The following is a 21,253-nucleotide window of genomic DNA, read 5'->3' as shown; positions in this document are numbered from 1 at the left end:
AGTGCTTGACTTTGCAACTTTAGATTGTGTGTGTGATTTTTATATAGGCTCATGTATAAATTTAACCAACTAATGAAAGCACTTGGGAGAGCAGACATAGCTGTAACTAGGACACTATATGAGATAGCAGTTGAGTGGAGCCCACTCTAGAACCTGTAACACAACCCAAAATTGCCAGACGTTAATGAGAAAAAGTTAATTTTCTCTTACCATCAAACTGCTTCAGGGTCTGATCAATCAGGAAAGTGAGTCAAATAGCAGCAACCAAACTCTGGTAGCCTGCTGCATCCCAAAGACACCAGTGCAGTCTCACTGTGTGAAGTGGTTTGGCTTTTTGAATCACTGGCCACGTCTAGACTACGCGCCATATCGTCGCGTTAAAATCGATTGCTCGGGGATCGAAATATCGCATCTGGTCTGGACGCGATATCTCGATCCCAGAGCATGCTTAGATCGATTCCGGAACTCCAACTAGACGACCGGACTTCCGGATTCGACACAGCGAGCCGCGTGGATCGATCCCGCGCAGTGAAGACGGGTGAGTAAATTGATTTTAGATATTCGATTTCAGCTATGCTATTCTCGTAGCTGAAATTGCGTATCTAAAATCGATTTAATCTCGTAGTGTAGACCTGGCTTTAGAAAATATGTGAGTATACCACTATCTAAACCATTGAGGATTTTGTCAGTGATCTTTCTGGAATGAGATGGATCTAAGAAGAGTAGGTAGATTTTAAAAGAGAGCCAATATTTGGGTTTCTGAAACACTGAATTATCTAAAAAATCTATTTCTTAGATGTAGATATATGAAATGCAGTTGCTTTTATTTTGAGTTTTTGCTTGTTAATGTATTTCTTTTTTGCCTGGCACACATAAGGAAGACCTCTTGTGCAATTCCAGTAAAGATATAGAATGCTATGTCTAATGTCCTGTACTGTAATTACTTAAGAAATTGTGCACATTTATAATAAAATATACCTGATCTCCCTAGTGAATAAATACCTTATTTTTATATACAGTAAGTTATCTAAAAAACAGCAAAAGTATCAAAGCAGCTCTATGCCCTCCACATTTTTATTCCTACTGTTGACTCATAGGGGCTATTTTACAGCAGTCTGATCGTCCTGGCTGTGACTCAAGTGGAAAGTACCTGAAATTCTATGGGTGTTCATACATACAGATAATGAAATACGCCCTGGGATTTGGTTGGCAATACATTTCTACTATCACCTCCTGCAAACAATGGCTGCTTGTACAACCAAACTGACAGCTTAGGCAATGGGAGGGGGTATAGTGATTCAGGGGTAAAATTTTCAAGTGTCTAAGTCCCATTTTCATAAGTCTCATTGACTTACAATGAGATATAGGGTCCTAAATCACTCAGGTGCTTTTGAAAAATTTAGCCTCAATTATGGATCCAATTGAAGAGACATCAGAGACAGTGGTTGCCGTGGGAAGGCATTTCTTTCAGAAACCCCATGTTGCTGATTATGGAGCGGCAATAGCATTTACTCATATTTAAATGTGGAAAAGTGTCCTTATCTTTCTAGACTGGATTTCTATAGACGTAGGTTATCCTGTGATTATTTCCTAACTGCTTGAGCCGTTGCAGAGGCTGACAGCAATTTATTTGCTTGAATTCTTCATTGTAAGGTGAATGAGTCTATTTATTTTCCAATAGATGTGTTTATTGCATACTCCTTTGAATCTACAGTCATTTTAGATCTCTTGTTTACCTTTATTAGGCAGTCTAATGTTGAATAGCAGAACAGGGCCTCTGCTGTTGTTGTACTCTGTATGTGTGGAAAAATGCACTCTCTTTTGTCGTCTTTGGCAAGCAGAAGTAACGTTTACTGCAGATGTGACTGTCTTTTTCTTGCTGTTGTGGCTGTCATGCTGTTTTAGGCTGCTAAATAAGATGCTTGTGTAAGAGGGTGAAGGACAAAAATGTATTCTAGAGATTTTTATTTTAGGAGGGAATCTTATAAAAATCATGCTGTTTGCTCAGTTGATAACCCTTTATCTCTAGTGGCTTGTTCTGGTTATGGCAGCTTTGTCTGCTGCAACAGGAGAGGTCTGTACTAACTGTATCATGATATAAAATGGATGTGACTTTCAGGCTTTTGGTTCTTACTGTAATGTTTTTTCCCTTAAAGATAATATTGCAGTTCTCACCAAGTTCAAGCCATCAAGGTCAGCAGGTATTGTACTAACCAGCGATATGCCGTGTTCTCTTTTTTTTGTGTGTCATCTTTTTGTTTCTCTCTTTGTTCACATTTGGAATTTAGATCAGTTGTGTCATAGATATTTCATAAAACCAGTGAGATACATGGAACCATGTTAAATTTATAACATGTACCTCATACATTCTAATGTAAATTCTTGATTGGAAATAGAGATTGCCCTTATTAATACTATTGAGGAATGACACTTTTGTTTAAATCCAAATGTTGCCAAAACAGATAGAGCTCTTTTCACTCCCAGCATATGTAATCAGCTACATAACTGATAGATCAGTTCAATATTACAATTCTGAGTTATAGTTTCCCTTGAATTTAGCATTAAACTCTTCAACTCTACATTCATGATAATACAACAGGATTAAAAATTGTAAGGCTTTCATCCCAGACTGTCATTGTCTAAAGTTCCAGCTTTCTTTAGGTATTTTGTGACATGAACAGCTTTGTTTTTCAAATAAATGGGACAAATATAAGAATACTAATTACTTGTTATCAACAACTATCAAGCAGTCAGATGTCCTTTTTTGTGACACACCTCTCATGTTAAGTGCAGGTCTGTTTTCTGTTGTGTGTTGAGTGTTTGTGCTGTGCTGAGATGTACTGAATTAAAAGGTCAGCGCTGAAGCCTTTTTCCTTGTCTGTATTTCTGAAAACCTAGTGTTATTGTTTTGAAACAAATATTCACCACAGGAATTATGAACCTCTATTTTGAGAAGAGCACAGTTTTGTATGGTCATCAAAGTGATACCTAAGGGATAGTGTGATACGAAAGGAAGAAAATAATCCTGTTACTCCTGAGCTGAATTTTCAAGGATGCCTTAACACTGACCTGTAAATTTGCATCAACAAATGTGCATGTGCAGATGTCCAAATATGGGTACACAAACAGAATTTGTATGTGCAAATTGTGCAAGTATGCAACTACAAATTTAACTATGCTGGCATAACAGAATCGTATAGACATAGCTTGCACCAACACTGTGGGAACAGCACCTCCCTGAATGACAGTGACTCAGTCAGTGGAAGCATTCTTCCATTGACATAGCTGCATCTACACTAGGGGTAGGTTGGCATATGGATTTTTCACATCCCTGCCTGACATAGCTATGTCGACCTAAATGTTAAGTGTAGACCAAGTCTCAGATAACGTTTTATGGGGAGACTTCTGAATGTTATAGTAAATTAATATGTTTGTTATTTAGTATCTCCTCACCTTAGGTGGTGAAAATATAAAGAATATATTTTAGAAACAAGCTTACACATATTACTTTAAGAGCATGAAGTTTGCTCTTAAAGATAAAGTAAATTTATTTTTACCCTGACTTGCATCACTTTTGGAGAAAACCAGATGAGATTTTGGCATCAGATATGGATATGTTTGCAGGCACTAGAAGTGTAATAAATGTGTTACTTGGTTTATACTAGTGAGGAAAAAAATACACAGATAAACCAATACTGAGATTTGGAACAATGTGCGGAAAGGAAAAAGGCTGATAATGCAGCACTTGATGTGAATTGTCGTTCCGTCTCGTAGAGCAAGTCAGTGAAATACATGTTTGTCTGTGGTGTTTCTTCAGGCGCTTCTGGTAAACTGCATAGGCTTGATTTTAGATGTGCTAAGCCCCCACAGCTAAATTCAAATGAATGGGAGTTACAAGTGCTCAGCAGCTCTGAAAATCAGACCCTGTGCACATCTGTGTTCTTGGAAATGGAGGGAAATGATGATGAACTTCCCTCTCTATAAATGCTCCAATGTGTAGATCAAATAATTCTCTTATTTCTCTTGTTTCTTTTAAAGGCATATTTTTCCATGCACAGCCAAAAACAAACCGTCTTGTTAACCTTTTGCTTGAATGCCTCATTGTAAAAGTGAAAGGCTGAATTGACAAGACTTCAACCCTATAGCGAATACTTGTTTCGCTATATGCCTATACAGTTTCATAGTAGCAGAATGTGGAACACACACAATTTCCCTACATTTAATTTTTTTCTTAATACAAGGAAATCTATAAAATGTATTTTACTATTTTTTTTAGAATGAAACCTGAATATAATAAAAAATTGACATGTCAGCAACCTTTAAACATTAATAAAAGAGAACTCAAACAGGGACACAGTCCACAGCCTCCTTTTTAGAGTTAGGCCAATATAAACCCTAGCTCCATGGTGATGTTTACTAACTCTGCCCTTGCAGAGCATCCATCAAGGAGAGGCAGTCAGTCATTCTGGTATTACAGTTCAAGCACAGATGTGGGTGCGATAGATGACAGTGATATCAACACCAAGTACTAGTATTGTGGGCTGAGTATAAATGCGGTAGGTAATGCTAGCGATCAGTGCTGCTGTCAAAGTAACACCATGAAATCCCTTTTACTTTTTTTTTAAATAACAAGGGTTTTGGTAATCTGAGCTATAGTTACCCCTCATGAGTCTCTCACCATATCTCCATTACACAGGCATCTGTGATTCACAAAGACCTCTTGTGAAGTTTTCAGAGCTGTACTCCATTGATTCCCCAACAATGACAGGCCAATTTCAATTTCTAGCCAACATCCTCAGGGAAAATTGAATTTTCAGAACTCAGGCAGCAGGGTTCTCAATGTGTGACCCTTATAGATATGATCCTATCAGACATTCCATGCAAGAATGGATTTTATCTTCTGAGATTTCTGACATTCATTTATCAGAGTTAAATTTATTTCTGTGACTGCAAGGTTACATGAGCTAGTGGAACTTGAGCACAACACTTGGAGTATTTTGTCTCCGAGGCTACAGGAATCATTTGTGAAGGAAGTTTCTGGTTGTTGTTGAGAAGTACAACTATTTCCCAGCTTTGACTTTTGATTTTTTTTAATGAAAAATTAGTATTTCTAGCTTGATACATTGAATTTTTGCTTCTCTTACACTTTCAAATATAAAAAAGGTTTTAAATAGGAAATATATATTTTGATGTGATTTTTTTTTTCCTGCACCCTTTAGGGGAAGATAGCAATGGACCTTTGTGTGAAACTATTTCAAACACAGAATCAGAACTTCGAAGCAACTCTGAGGTAAGATACGTGATATGTGCCATTCACTTTTCAAGTTTGTGTACATCAGTTGTAGACAGTAAGGGAAGTACCACTTTGGGAGATGGAATTAATCTTGATTAATAGTATGCTTTAGATGTATTGACATTAGTTTGTCTATCCTGATTTAAATACTTATAATATTATCTAGGCAAACACTTTCTTCCTTCCCTGGTTTTGTGATGAGCAAATTCTACCTTAATATTGTCCCTGTACATAGCATGATTATATACTGAATCTTGTAAAAGAGTGTTACAATATATCAACATTAAAAATATGGCATGCAATTTGAATTGAAAGTATTTCCAGTATCAATCTGAAACGACAACCACAGTGCAGTGTCTTGGCAATTAGGAAGACACAATGCTTCTGTATAAGCACAACACAGGATAACACAGCACATTGCTTTATGTTACAAAACCTTATGATATTGGCCTGTTAAAGAGACAAAGGCATATTTGGATTCCTGTGCCCTAGGAATTATTTGAGATACAGCTGTTGAACTTCCTTATGACAAGGATAAAGGAAATTGTGTAATTTGGACATGTGAGCCCATCTGTTCTGTATAATGGTGTATAGTTCCATGTAATGAAATAACAAAAGGTATAATTCGTTTAACAGAGCTCACAATATCTCATTTCTAAGTATATACAGTACATTCTTTACTTAAAGTGAGGGAAGTGTATGTTCCCTATTTTTTAATTTAGATTTAAAAAAAAAAATCTGAAAAGACAATATTGAAGATGACATTCATTTTTTGTAATGGTTTAATGATTTTTAGGGGATGCTTGGGACATCTAATCCCCCAAGAGTTGCAGGTGTCACAGCAACAGAAGTATGTGCCCTAGGAACGTATTCACATGCTTGCTACGAGCTACTAAGCTGAAACAATATCCTTCAGACTTTGGGCATTGGTAGGCCTTTTGCTTCTACTGCTAAACCACTTAGTTGGTGAAATCTCTGTTCTTATCACTGAAAGGCTTACACAGAGTTGCTTCCATTTTCTTTGCACTGGTCCCTCAAAAATTGTTACAGTAGGAAAATATTAATGGTCTCACTTAAAGGCACAATGCAAACGCAATTACAGGACAGAATTAAATCATGACATTAAAGGAGAAATGAGAAGACAGCATACTCTTTACATTAGACCTATCAGCTTTGATTTGGTTTAGTTTGAAAGCATATCAAAACATCACTCCCCTTGGGCTGTCTGTTTTGTTTGGAAAGGAACAGAGGTGCACATTACAGGGACAGCATGACCAACCCTATGGGTTTGTTTGGTCAGTCATCAAGATGATCTTTTAGGATTTTAGGTTTTCTTATGGAAGGATAATCTCATTTGTTTTGGGGGGGTTTTTGAGGGAGGGGTTGCATTCATATGGAGTGATTTTTCCCCTGTAATTTATACCAGTACTTTTATCACAGGATAATTTAATTAAAAACACAAAACAAAACTATAAACAGCTCAAAAAAACAAAACAAAACATCCAGAAGCTCATCTGGCAACAAAAATCTACAATATTTATTTTTTCTTTCTTACCCACTTTGTTCTTATTTTTCCAGTCTCCCTGCATTTGTGACCTACTTTGACATTACTTCCCTATTTCATCCCCTCTCATTTCACTAGGTGCTTTATTTGGGGGGAGGAGGAGTCTCACTTGATTTGCTTCTTTTCTCAGTCTCTCCCAGGCAGGATGCAAGCCCGGTAACATTTGAGTGGAACTTTCTAATTCACAGTGTTTATGTGGGTTTGATATTGTGCAGAACATGCCCTTTTTTAAATTCAGACCAATGGCTTTAAAATGACAGGTACTAAATTCCCTGAATCTTTCAGGATGCTTTCAGTGCAATGGAAGAAGAAGATTTTAGCAGTTACCAGAAAACAGCAGATTGGGGAGGAAAGGACAGGGATTCTTGTAAATAGCTGCAGTGGGGAGGACAGTGTTTCAAATTGCTTTCTGTGGGTTTGTCATCTCAGACTGGATGCAATCATAGCATGGATTAGAATATAACCCTGCCTACCAGTCGCATCCAGCATTAATCTTTGTGAATAGACTGCTTGGCAGATGCTCGGGGGATCTTACCTCGGTTATCCTTAAATCTCCAAGATATACGTAAATAACTCTGAAGCACTCAAACAAGTGACAGAGCTGATTTAAGTTATAATGAGCCTGATTCTCTGATGCATTTTATCCTATCTCGTCACTTAGATGGTGTAAAGATGGTGGAAAGTGAATGTAAAATGCTACCATTCCAATTTGGTAGCATTTTACCTCACTTTTCACAGGTGCAGTTGATGACACCAATTGTGATGCAGCAGACAATCACTGACTTTATTGCTTTCCAATTCTTTCACTTCAGAAATAGAGGAGAAAAGGGCACAAAAGAAAAACAGTCCAGATTTTTTGGGTTAGAAGGGAAGTTTAAATTGAATTTTTTAATGAATGACCAATTAGTAAACCAGGTATTGTAGCACAGGAGAAATCAAATCAACCACAGTTCTTTGACCTCTGTGATATCTGCACAATATGTATACATGGGTAGTGTACAGACGGAGATAATCTTTGTCTGTCTGCTACTGTAGGTTCAATTAACTGATTAATTTACTTGAGCGTAGCATTGTTTTGGTTTGTTTGGTTTTTTCAAGTTCCTCACCACCATAGAAGGCAATAGCATTACTAACATAAATCAGGTGTTTATCCTGTTAGAGCTGTGTGAAAGTGATGAGAATTGTTTTAGCAAATTTATGCTCCAAAATGTTCTTCATTTTGGATGATTTTGTGTGTAAGAAAATTTGTCTTTTGTAAAGTTTTTGTGAAATTAAAATTTCCATCATGAAGGTTTCTCAGCACCATCAGCTCTCATTAAACCAGATCATTAACTACTTTAAACTGCCATCTTTCCATTGTTGATAACGATGCTACACAATTTATACCAGTTAAGTGTCTGGCCCACTGACTTCAATGTGAGCTGCAGGTGGTCAGCACCTTTAGGTCCGTGTCCCAAAATGAGTTAAATTTTATCTGAAAGAAATAGAAAACACCCATTACTTTCCCATTTTCAGGTAGAAAAAATGCAAAATACCACTTTCTGTATGTGTGAAATCAGATCAGTTTCAAAAATTGAAAACAAAATTTTAAAAATTGTAATTTTAATTTTTTTTTTTTTTGCACAGTTCTACCAAATGCATCAGGAAAACATTGTTAGAGGAATACTGTATACATATTGAGGTCATATTTCTAAAGCACTCAGCATTGGCTAATTCTTCTGCCACTGAAGTCAATGGAAATTTTATCTTTAACTTCAGTATGAGCCAGTTCTGATAGGTTTTGAAAACCCCATTCATATTTCTTCCTGTTTTTACTGTTTGTATAGTGACAGTGCCAAGGCAACATGCACAGACATGTGATAAGATCTATGCAAAAGATCTTGCAAATTAAGTGTATGAGGAAAGGATATTTCATCTCTCTGACCAGTTTGACACTTCTGAACTCCAGTAATGTCAGTGAAATTATTCATGTTTTATGTGACATGAGAGCAGACTCAGGTCCCCAGCTGGATGAGAAAGTCTTTTAAATTATATGTGTGTGTTCCTGCACCCTAACTCCCTCCCAGACCCTGCACCGCTGCCCCAGCCCTGAGCCCCCTCCCACACTCCAAACCCCTTGGCTCCAGCCTGGAGCCCTCTCCTGCACCCCAAACCCCTTGGCTCCAGCCTGGAGCCCTCTCCTGCACCCCAAACCACTTGGCCCCAGCCCAGAGCCCCCTTCTGTACCCCAAACACCTTACCGCAGTCCCACCCCACACCCTTCACCCCCAGCCGGAGCCCTCATCCCTCTCTGGCACCGCAACTCTCTGCCCCAGCCCTGAGCCCCATCCGGTACCCAAACTCCCTCCCAGAGCTTGCACACCACACCCCCTCCTGCACCTCAGCCCAGAGTCCCCTTCCACACGCTGAACTCAGAGTCCACACCCCAGTCCCCTGTCCCAACCTGGTGAAAGTGATGGAGGGTGGGGGAGAGTGAGCGAGGGAGGGAGGGAGATGGAGTGAGCAGGCCAAGGCCAAAGCCTCAGGGAAGGGACAGGCCAGGGGGCAGGGCAAGGATGTTTGGGTTTGTGTGATTAGAACAGTTGGCAACCCTGCTGACAACACTCAGTTGTTGGCTTCATCCTTCTCTGTTTAAATTTTGTTCTGTACTATTATTTTATCTCTGAGGTTTTTTTTAAAAAAGTCAAGATTTTATTAAAACAAGGCAGCTGCAGAAGCCAGATAAAGGATGGTGTGGGGCCTAAAACCCATATTGACAGCTGATCATGGAGGAGATGAAAAATGTTTGAGTGCGAATGCAGAAAAGAAACTCAAAAGAGAGAGCTAGTGGAATTGTGCAAACTTGAAAAGGGAGGGCATTTTTCAAATGAAGAGGCTGAAATCCTTAGGAGAACAAAGAAAAGCAAGAATAAGCACTTTCATTGTTCACAAACTTGTATAGTACTTTGAATTTTTAAACATATTAACTATGTAATCAAGGGAAACTTTTCCACTGAAGACTGAACTACAAAGATTTAATGTGCTTCTCAAGACTTCTTCCACAGCTGCCAATAATGGGGATTGCCATTAACAGCAGCAGGATCAGTCCTCAATGCAGAATTGAGACTAGGTAACATATCAAGGCACTTTAACCATAAAACAGATTGATCTACATACCGTTGTCTAGGTGGACTTTGTTTTGAGGATTTCTTTTTTATTATTTGAACAAAATATCAAGAATTGAGTTTGTTAGCAAAGTAAGGAAAGACAAATATTTGTTTCTTGACTTAAAATTTCAATGTAGACAAAACTTTTATGTTTGCTTTCAATAAATTATATCGATATTTCTTTATTTTTCTCAGGTAGAATTCTAGTAAATGAAAAAGTGAAAAGTAATAATAAAAACATTGTTTCATTTTATTGTAATTTCATTTCAGTTTTCAAAATTCTGTGTTTATTCCAATTGACTGACAACAAAGTGTTTTTGTTTGTTTTTTTACTTTATTTTAATGCACATTATGTAAGATAAGTTATGGGAACTCCGTTATCAAAATACCATAACTGCACAGTACTAGTAAGCAAGGATTTTATGTGAAGTAAATAGGCTACTCTGTCCAACATCCATTCCAGTTGGCGGACAACTGCCATATTTTCACATCATGTGTCATCCTCTGCAGTTGCTGCACCACTTTATATCCTACAGCATCCCATTGCTCATCTCCATCTTTATGCGGTGACTTAGCTTTGGAAACAGATTTGTAAAATGACAGCACAAAGGATTATCACATGTTAAAAAAGCATTTTCTGTAGTTGTTTTGCAAACCATTATCTTTTCCATTTTTACAGGCTTGATCCCACAAACCGTCACTTGTGCAAGCAATGCTTATTCACACTGGTGGGAACAGAGCATGTGGTTAACTTTACTCTCATTGTTTACCTTGCCTTATTCACATCAGAAACCAAATCATTTCTCTCATCATGCTTGTTTTCATTATGAGGTGCATATGGTACTTCTAGTTTACATGGGAAAAATAACTCTAGATGAAGGACCTAAATAACCCTTTCCAAAATTAAGTAGGAAATAGCCTGTTTCTATGAGATTTTCCTTTATCATGTGGTAGACTGTTATGAGTTCCAGAATATTTACTGATTATCATTTTTACAATGGAAAAATTTAGAGATATTGGATTGGCACCTCTTTTAAAGTATTCTTCTTGTTAACTCTGCATTTCTATGTTCTACTAAACTATGCAAAACATCAGTGGCTATAATCCAAACAACCTGTTTCGCCTGAAGAAGTAAAGATGATGAAATGATTTAGTTAATTTACAGTTTCCTGGGGCTAAAATCCAGCAATCACTCTGCACAGCTTTTGACAAAAACAAACCCAAAGCTTCATTGTTTCTGCTGAAATAACTTTTAAAACATCCTGCTGCCTTTGCATCATCACTAACATTATGTCTTTCCCACGATGCCACTGGCAGGGCCTAAGCAGCACTGAGACTTCTTTACTCATCCCTGATCATCAAGTGGTAAGCAGCAAGCAGTATTCATGCTTCCTTGCATGAATTTTTGGTGTCTTCTATTACTGTGTGCCAAAATACAGCCCCTGAAAATTTTCCAGTTTTTCAAACACATCATCATCCTTCAAAAGCTAATCATGTTTTCTCTAGTATGTGAAAGCAAATGTGGTTTTGAAGTATTCTGACAGTAGATTGGCCTATGGGCACTCGTTGTATTTGGTTGCAATCCATAAACCAAGCGAGTTGAAAATGATTATATAATTTAATATGGACAAAATTAAAATGTTAAATGAGAGAACTGGAAAGTTTTTCTTTTATGTTTTTACTCATTGTTTTGTTTGATTAAATAATTTGTATAGCGTGTGTTCTAATTCTGGTGTTATTAGTCTATGTAAGTTTGTTTCCTCTTACCATAATGATCCGTAGTTCTGTATCGGAGTCAGCATGATACTTTAAAATGTGTTAAAGATCAAGAAATAATCACTAACATGATTTGAGGTATTTCATGTGCTTGTTCCTTATTGAGGTAAGCTGTAAATAATAAGTATAGGCTGCAAATGCCAACTCATTAATACTGAAAAATTCTCAAACCTATTCCTTGTTTGCTTAACCAAATATACTACATTACTACACCCAATATACGTACTTCCTTCATACAGCAGGAAAAAAAAGTTTAAATATAAATGGAGAATTACATGCTGAAATACACTGGAATTGTATGCTTGCTTACACTGGGCTCTGGTGTCTTACTTTAATACACATTTTCTCTTTTAGCATAGTTTTTTTCTTTTTTTGTTTTTTGTTTCAATGTTTCCGTGTCTTCCTAGTTTTTCTGTGTATTTTAACTTCAGACCAAAAACATTAAAATACTTGCAAACTGCTTTGAACTGTACCTTCACACCCCGTCAGTATCTAAGTAGTTCAAAATCATAAGAACTGTAGTGAAAGTGCAGGAAATATTTATAAGCATATATTTTTAAAATTGAAAACTTTATTGCGACTTTGTGCTGCTTGCGTGAAGCCAACCTTGAAATTGGAACATTCATGATCTTAACAAGGTTTATATTACACTTTCCTGGCAAACTGAGAACAACCAATTAAATTATATTGATTCCTTACAGCAAAAAAATGCTGCAGAACCTTATGCTAAATGAATCCCTGATGTAATAATTCCATTGGAGTTACTGGAGAGCTATACCAGGGATGAATTGGCTCACTGATTTTTGGTGGAGCACATACACATTTGCATGTGCCATGTAAGTGCCGTTAGAGAATGTTTTTGTTCTTTGGGAACGACTTCCACTGGGTTTTTAAGCATGGAAGAAATTTAATCAGTATCTTGCTCTTTTAGTCTTAAGAAAATGTTTAGCTAATTCTGTTAAAGAGATTTTTTCATGAACATCAGATTCAAAAATTAAACCTGATAGGCTTCTTGTGCAAACTATGTTTACTTTATGATTAAGACTACGTTTTAGTCATGGGTATTTTTAGCAATCTCAATAAACTAAAAAAAGTCATGACCTGTCTGTGACATGCTGGAGCTGAGGAGTAGGGGAGACCAAGACTGCCCCAGGAGTGGCCGGTGTGGCTGGCCAAGGGGCTGCCCAAACTGCGCTGGTGGCCCTAGGGTCGGTTGCGCCGGCAGCTGCAGAAGTCAAAGAAGTCCCAGAATCCATGACCTCTGTGACAGACACGCATCCTTACTTATGATAAGTATGCTGATTCCTGTAATGCAGCTTTCACGCCTTTCTAATTTTCATGCATTCCAATATCCACAGGTTATATTTCTGCAGTGGATTGTTAATTTGTACAAATTAATAGCTAAATTTTATAGTGTATTAATTTCAAATTTTTATATTATTTCAGAGATAAAAACCTACAAAACAGGCTAGACGTAAGACAGTCATAATTATGCAATAAAAAAAACACACTAAACCATCAGTTTTTAAACATTATCCTTACAAATCTGCAAAATATTCTAAAATTGAATTTATTTTAGGACAGGTGCAATAAAGATTTCTGTTCTGAGAGATGTGGGACATTGTCTATTGCCTTCTCCGGCAATGGAGGCCAGTGATTGTACAACTTCTAGAACCAAATTTGGGGGTAATGTTATTGGCATAATTAACTTGTTAACTTATACATTATTTTCATATCTTATATCTCTTCAATACAGTACAACTCTGATTAAGCTAATTGATAAGGCGTCCTTCCTAAATATTTGAAAATGACTGAAGTACTTCTTAAATTACAGTTGATTTAGTGCCCAAAAGTACCCATACGCTGTGAAAATAAAATGGAACATTAGAAAACTATAGATTGGAGGACCAGAGTCTGAGTCTTTGGTCCCAAGTTTGCAATGTTGGGGCTCTGTGGGATGTTAGGGAATGTGCTACAGTTGGAAAGGAATCAAGGCTAGGAAATAGTACATTCCGAAACATGCTGCCCTCCAAAGACCACACAGATTTTTGACTGGAAATAAATATGGAAATGAATGCTCAAAGCAGAGTTCCCTCTTTGCCTTCTACTGTGTAGACACGTAGGTTTGGAGATGTTTAATGGCAGGATGAAGTCTGAGGAATTACTATGTTGCCATTGGAAAGGGAGTGGTGCACACAGCAGCACAAACAGGTAGGCCTTCCATGTTAATGTCTTGGAATGCGGGATGTTAGGATTTGCCTGAAATCATACAGGATTCAATCATCAGTGGCTGTTACAACATCGCCTGGTAAATGATATTGAATGTGTGTGTTTTTTGCCTCAGTAATGAGGGATATTTGACAGAATAAGTTAAGGTCAGAACTCAGCATGTTAGTGGATACTTAATATTAAGTAAACATATACAACAGTCACTGTCACTTAGTGTGAATCCCGGGTAAGAGTCAAGTCATTTTTATAAAGCACCCTCTGTTATGATTTTTCAGTGGTTGATGACACATCCAGCAGTTTGCTTTCCCCTCTTGTATTAGTGGTAGCTGGTTTGTTTGCTTTGCATCTGGGGCAGGGCGTGAGGTGGTCAGGACTTGTACACAAGCTATTTAGTTGTGTGACAGGATTTAAATGGGTGGGATTTTAGACTGCAATTAGTGGGGTGGGCCGACCAACAAGCTTTTAGTCATTTTACACTAATATATCAAGGCAAAACAGAATGTGAAATTTGTTTAGAGTTGTCCTTAGCTCTAGGTCAGGCTTTGTTTAATTCCAGACTCAAAGTTTAGTCCAGTTTATAACCTTTCTTTTGGATCTGAGGTCCCTGGTATAGGGCTTTAGCTCATACCTGTATGAACACTGCAACATACTGCTAGCCCGCCCATTCTTTGAAGTAGCTGTTAAGACATAGTCCCTTCTGCCAACTTCTGGTGGGTGGTTAGGTGGAAAATAAAGACTCAGGGTTAAATTATGAACTCAGTTAAAGCAGTGTAACTTTAATAGGCTTGCACTTGCGTAATTACATGAAAGGGAAATCATACCCTTAATAATAGGACAGTGATAATGCCTTATTACCTGACTGGTCCAAATTTAATAAAATCACATCGGTCTCATATAGGTTATTGGACTGTATCATTGGAGCATTACTATAGGTGAAGATTGGAAACCAAAAAGTCAAATAATTTTTTTTTCAAAGAATAGTTTCTATTCATCTCTCTTATAATTGTTGCATTTATCAGGTTCTTGCAGGCACTGGTAAACTATGAACATTCTGGGGGACATCATTTCATAAGCCTCTTCTAGTCATCTGTAACACTTGTGAGGTACCTTGTAATTCAGTTATAGATTCCTCCCAGAGCCATATAAATCACATAACATAATAGCTGCTAAATTGAGTCGGGATATTAATGAATGTAATAGATATTTGTCTCACATCAAACTGATCTGCCATAATTAAAAACAGAACTGTTAAGAAAGAGAAAATATGAATCTGTCCAGCTGCTACTTTTCAATATACAACTGATGCAAGTTACTTTACAGTGGTTTTATATGTGAGCCCCTAAATGCGCACATGCACACAGTAGGCAAGAGTGGTCTTGCTTTTGCTGCAAAATCTAAAAACAGAAGAATGGAATGGTATCGTTAATGTGCTTAATAAGGCCTTCCACTAGCTGTTACAGATAAATATATTTGTGCTGACTGAGAGAGATTCATATGAGTATTTTTTTCCATCCCAGATTAGATCCAAACAGAAATTATACTGTTTTTAGATATCTAAACTGACAGTCAGTACCTTATGGACAAGTAAAAAATTAATGATGTTCAGTACCATGTAACTGTGGTCAGAATTTGGTTCACCTGTGAAACCTTGTGGATATAATTGAAGGCCAAATATGGTATTAGGTGTATCGTAATACCTGAACACTGCTGACCTCAGTGGAAATTTTCCTTGATTAAGGGTTGCAGAATTTGATTCATTTTCTTTGTTTGTGTAGATTTTAATCAGGTTATTTGAGTCAAATGCTGTTTAGTATAGTCAGCTCCCACTGTCTTTTCACACAGGTAATTAAAGGCAGAATTTAGCTCCTAGGGCCTGATTTTTAGAAGAGACATCCTATTCTAAGTGCATAAAATACTGCTGGTGCACTTTTTTCAGGCCAAATATGTATGTGTGCAATTGAAAGATGTGGACAAATTGGGGAGAGTCCAGAGAAGAGCAACAAAAATGATTAAAGGGCTAGAAAACATGATTTATGAGGGAAGATTGAAAAAATGGGTTTGTTTAGTCTGGAGAAGAGAAGACTGAGAGGGGACATGATACCAGTGTTCAAGTACGTAAAAAGTAGTTACAAATAGGAGGGAGAAAAATTGTTTTTCTTAAGCTCTGAGGATAGGGCAAGAAGCAATGGGCTTAACTTGCAGCAAGGGAGGTTCAGGTTGGACATTAGGAAAAGCTTCCTAACTATCAGGGTGGTTAAGCACTGGAATAAATTGCCTAGGGAGGTGATGGAATCTCCATCATTAGAGATTTTTAAGAGCAGGTTAGACAAACACCTGCCAGGAATGGTCTAGATAATACTTAGTCCTCCCATGTGTGCAAGGGACTGGACTAGACGACTTTTCAAGGTCTCTTCCAGTCCTATGATTCTATGATACTATTTAAATGGCTATCTGATTCAAATCAAGTATTATATGTCTAAATAATAATAATTGCATCTGTAAGTATTCACTCTCATATTTATTTGTACATACAAAAATATAAATGCAAAAGCATATGCTATTCATAAAACTCAGATCCAAAGTGTCTTTTCTTCCCTTTCTTGGATTGAGAAGATCACAGAAAACATGCAGTCTTCAGAGGTATGTGGATGCAAAATCATTCTCCAAGACTCCCCAGGTTTCTTCTCTAAGGAATTAGTCTAGCTTAGTTGGTCTGGTATATTTATTATACACAAAAGCAAGCATTGCTTGTTAATGAATAAGAGGAGCAGGAGGGGATTAAAGAATAGTCCTGAAAAAAATTATATTGTCACTGTATCTTTCTCTAATTTGAAATATATGGTCAATAATTCTCTGAAAGGTTGGCATATTCTAAAGAAACATAGAAATTGCTACATCAGAACAAGTGATTGGTAGCTGGTCCAGTATCCTGTCTCTCACAGTTGCCGATACCACAAGTAAAAAATGAAGTCACAACCCCTCAATTCACTTTTTCTATGTTGTGGAATATAAGGGACATCTCTTTCTTTATCCCATTTAAGGATGAGTTTATGCCCTGAAGCATAATTTTATCAGATATATATAGCCGCCCATTTGCTTTTTGTGTGCTGCATGACTCCAAAATAAAGTAAGCCTAAGAAAAAGATGCTTGATCTTTTAATGAGCTGCTGCTTGGTTTTGTTGTTACATTTGTGTGCTGATGACCTTTTCTTGGCCTGTTGTTTTGATCTGCTTGACTTTTTAAGTGACCTCATAGTTAGCAACAGGTAGTATTATAGAAATAAAATAAAGAAGTTGGGGGCTCCTCATTTTTACTTGATGAATGCCAGTTGCTGCATTAGCTTTATTATAATTAAGAATTATATATTATAGCTATATAGGACATATCCTTGAAGCCTTATCTTGCCTTTGATTTGGACACAGAATTCTCACTGACTTCACTGTGAGTTCTGTGCTTGGAACAATGTCAAGATTTGGGTCCTTGAAGTGGATGACATGCTTGCTAACTCCTTGTTGGTTGTTCCAACAGACCGGAAGGAGATACAATCTGTTCCTGAAGCGACGTCTCAGGGTAAAACAGTGATGAATGATACTGCTAGTGGCTTGAATGGCTGTGGTCATAACTTGCTTCACTGTATCATGTCTTTTGTTAATTGGGAGCAAAGTTCATACTCAGATAACTATGTTGCAAGTTTTTAGAAAACTTTTTATGTACTTTGGGGTGTAAACTAGGGCAGAATTTGATCTATAGCTAACAATGACATATGGTACCTCCTTGGACATGATTCCTTTTTCAGCTCTAATAAAATATAGAATTGGACCCTGAAAACCAAACTCAACCCTTGTGTAAGCACCTCCAACTCTTACTGAAGTCTATGACACTTAAGCCCATTTCGGCCAGGGTTGAATTTAGCCCTAAGGCTACACAAGGGGGGGAAATCCATCTAAGATACGCAACTTCAGCTACGTGAATAGCGTAGCTGAAGTCAAAGTATCTTAGATCGAGTTACCTACCATCCTCATGGCACGGGATCGAAGTCTGCGGCTCCCCCTGTCGACTCTGCTGCCGCTGTTCGCATTGGTGGAGTTCCAGAGTCGACAGGAGCTTGTTCGGGGATCGATATATCACGTCTAAATGAGACGCGATATATCGATCCCTGAGAAATCGCTTGCTACCCGCTGATACGGCCAGTAGTGAAGACGTACCCTAAGTATCAGCTTGTGTAGATTGCTTTATTTTGGCAAGGTAGATTTTCTGGAGTGGGATAATCAAAAAGATCCTGTTTAGAAAAGTTGTTGTTTCTAGACAAAATGTTGTATGGGATTATCCAAGCCTAACAGTATTGGCAAGAGCAGACATGCTGAGGTAGTGATCATTATTAACTTGGAAGTATAAGTTCAGTAGCTCAGTGACACTGGTAGAAATTTATGCCATTCTAGCATCCTGCAAATGAAAACATGAAATTAACTATTAGATTTTTTTTTAAAGAACAATTTCCCAGTTTCCCTGCTTTCCTGGTCCATTGGCCTAGGAGGAGTTTTTTTTTTTTAAAGGAAGCAAGTAATAAATTACATAACCTGTTAAATGTAACCCATATGTTCTTTGTGTTCCAATTATATATGTGATCATCTAAGTATTGTTGCTTAGCAATGTTTCTGGACAACTGCTGCTTTAATGAGCCTTGTTTTGAAATGGAAAGTGCATGGACTTTTTTGACTTTCAGATTTCAGAGTGGTAGCCATGTTAGTCTGTATCAGCAAAAAGAATGAGGAGTACTTGTGTCACCTTATAGACCAGGGGTCGGCAACCTTTCAGAAGTGATGTGCCGAATCTTCATTTATTCACTCTAATTTAAGGTTTTGCGTGTCAGTAATACATTTTAACATTTTTAGAAGGTCTCTTTCTGTAAGTCTATAATATATAACTAATCTATTGTTGTATGTAAAGTAAATAAGGTTTTTAAAATGTTTAAGAAGCTTCATTTAAAATTAAATTAAAATGTAGAGCCCCCTGGACCGGTGGCCAGGACCCGGGCAGTGTGAATGCCACTGAAAATCAGCTCATGTGCCGCCTTTGGCATGCGTACCATAGGTTGCCTACCCCTGTTATAGACTTTCAAATTTATTTGGGCATAAGCTTTTGTGTGCTAAAGCCCACTTCAGTTAGCCCACAAAAACTTATGCCCAAATAAATTTGTTAGTCTCTAAGATGCCACAAGTACTCCTCATTCTTTTTACTTTCAGAGTTGCTGTAGTGCCACCTGCTTTCAGGTTTTTAAACTGTGCCCTTGTTTGCCTTTGTTTAAAGGGGCATGCTAATATTTTACAATGGGCATCATTCTCTGACACTAAAGCACTTACCATGATCATTTTTGCAGAAAAGTGTTAAACTGAAAAGAGGCATTTCAGAAGATTGTGAGTGACCTTTAACTATAGTAGTATTGCCAAGCATTGCTATACTAATGTGTGTCATTGTATATTGTAGTGTATATAACATTTGTGACACATAAGGTATGTGGATCAGCCATGCATATGTGCAGCGAGTTTTGAGATCACTTCATAACTCCCATATAACAGGTGGAGCTGTTGTTGAAATTTCACCTGAGTTCAGATCTCTTCAGGTCTGAAAAGACTGAAGAACTGAACCAAACTGAGGAAACAATCCTCTCCTCTGCCTGGTTTCAGAGCAATAACAAGATCTGGTTTTTAATTGTGTTCCTTATGTACTCCACAGATTAACAAGAGACACCAAAGCAAAGATTCTGTTTTCTTCAGGGATGGTGTCCGACGAATTGACTTTGTACTTTCTTATCTGGATGATCCAAATAAAGAAGAGGAAAAGAAGGTGGTAAGTTTCTTTTATGATATCTTCTGAATGATGACCTGAATAGACCTGAACCTCCTTATTAAGCCCTTGGGATCATTTACATGAATTGGACTATGTAATATCTCATAGCTTGGAAAGAAAGTTCATGCAATGTACTGAAACTTCTGGTGTGGAATTTTGTTGTGAATTTGCGCTGATCCTGCAAAGTGCTGATCACTCTCAGATCCTGAATATTCTCAGCACCTTGCATGATTGGGTCCTAAGTAATGATAATATTTTCTTCATTTAATGAAATTGCCCTATAATTAGTATACTGATGGTGAAAAATTTATCAGTCATAATGAAGCCTTTCCTTTTTCAAGAAGCATGAACTGTAATCAGACTGATGTGTGGGAGCAACTGAAATACTTTTATACAGAAGAACTGCAGCCTGATTCTTCTCCCATTAATGACAGTAGAATTTTGACTTCTGTTAGAGCAGGACTGGACCTGCAGATGCTGCACTGAACTAGTTTGATTGTCCTTTTAATACCAATAATGGAACAGCAGTCAATGTGAAAGCATCAAAAGCTGAGCTAAAACTAAGAAATTACATTGCAAACTCAATTTGCAGCAACTCTAGGTTCCTGGAAGTTGAATTATAGGATAGTTGCATAAATCTCAGGTTTCTTTGAAATTGCTGTCTTCAGCTGCCTTCCAGAGCTCCAGATACTCTTCTTCCTTATAAGGCTCCTCCTTAAGCACTTTGTCTGAAATAATAATGTTTAGTTTCTTGTACTTGGTGCTAAATCTCATCTGTCTGCCCAGAGCTTATTACAGGGGATGCCGTTCTTCTCATGTTTTACCCTGGCAGTTGTGATCTACTGATGCTCAACCTTACTGTGGAAGGCCCTTGAATCTGGAACTAACTCTTGCTCATTGGTTTATTGACGTTTGGTTTTGTAGCATGCTCCGATCTATTTCGCAGGCTTATATAGTCTGAAAGGGGTGAGTGGGGCTCTGGCAAAGGGTATAGTTTTGTTGATTGAGAAGGATAGTGAATGTGGCCATTAGTTCGACTACGTGTGGTTTAAAATATTATTGTTCGTGAGCTCAAGAGACATGGGATTAGTACATTGAGTAATTCTTAAACAATTTACTAAATATATAAATAAATAAAGGCATCTTTTCCCTTAGGAAGCCAGACTGAACTGCTGTATTTTAATAAACATTTGCTGCTAGTACTAGCAACTTTTGGTCTGAATTTCCTCATTTGGAAGCATAATGTAAAAATAATCTTCTAAGATTTTATTGAGATGAAGATGGCTGTGTCCTTGGAATTTGGAACCTAAAGGAGCAAGAGGTTCTGTTAAAACTTTTAGTTTAGGAGTGGAAATAATCCACGTGAACCTATGAGGTCATTTTTTTTTCTCCCTCTG

The 21,253-nt window shown here is 37.5% G+C and overlaps 1 protein-coding gene and 1 long non-coding RNA gene across 7 annotated transcripts in view; both read left to right on the top strand.

Moving 5' to 3' along the window:
• LOC142046759 (uncharacterized) overlaps nucleotides 1-21,253 on the top strand; it is a 347,351-nt gene that overhangs the window by 103,943 nt on the left and 222,155 nt on the right. The gene's annotated exons all lie outside the window — the stretch shown is intronic.
• Nucleotides 1-21,253, top strand: part of ANO5 (anoctamin 5) — a 107,550-nt gene that overhangs the window by 37,519 nt on the left and 48,778 nt on the right. For 2 of the 6 annotated variants that reach the window (XM_032775266.2, XM_032775262.2), the window contains exons 2-6: nucleotides 2,157-2,201; nucleotides 5,220-5,290; nucleotides 11,321-11,368; nucleotides 17,538-17,579; nucleotides 19,743-19,856. In XM_032775266.2, the coding sequence (XP_032631157.1) occupies nucleotides 2,157-2,201; nucleotides 5,220-5,290; nucleotides 11,321-11,368; nucleotides 17,538-17,579; nucleotides 19,743-19,856 (320 nt within the window). The remainder of the gene's footprint in view (nucleotides 1-2,156; nucleotides 2,202-5,219; nucleotides 5,291-11,320; nucleotides 11,369-17,537; nucleotides 17,580-19,742; nucleotides 19,857-21,253) is intronic. The other 4 variants (XM_032775264.2, XM_032775263.2, XM_032775265.2 and 1 more) reach the window with 4 other exon arrangements.

This window comes from Chelonoidis abingdonii, chromosome 4, assembly GCF_003597395.2.
Source record: "Chelonoidis abingdonii isolate Lonesome George chromosome 4, CheloAbing_2.0, whole genome shotgun sequence".
NCBI classification, from domain to species: Eukaryota; Metazoa; Chordata; order Testudines; family Testudinidae; genus Chelonoidis; species Chelonoidis abingdonii.
The sequence above is the reverse complement of the archived record's forward strand: the minus strand, read 5'-3'. Positions and strand labels throughout refer to the sequence as shown.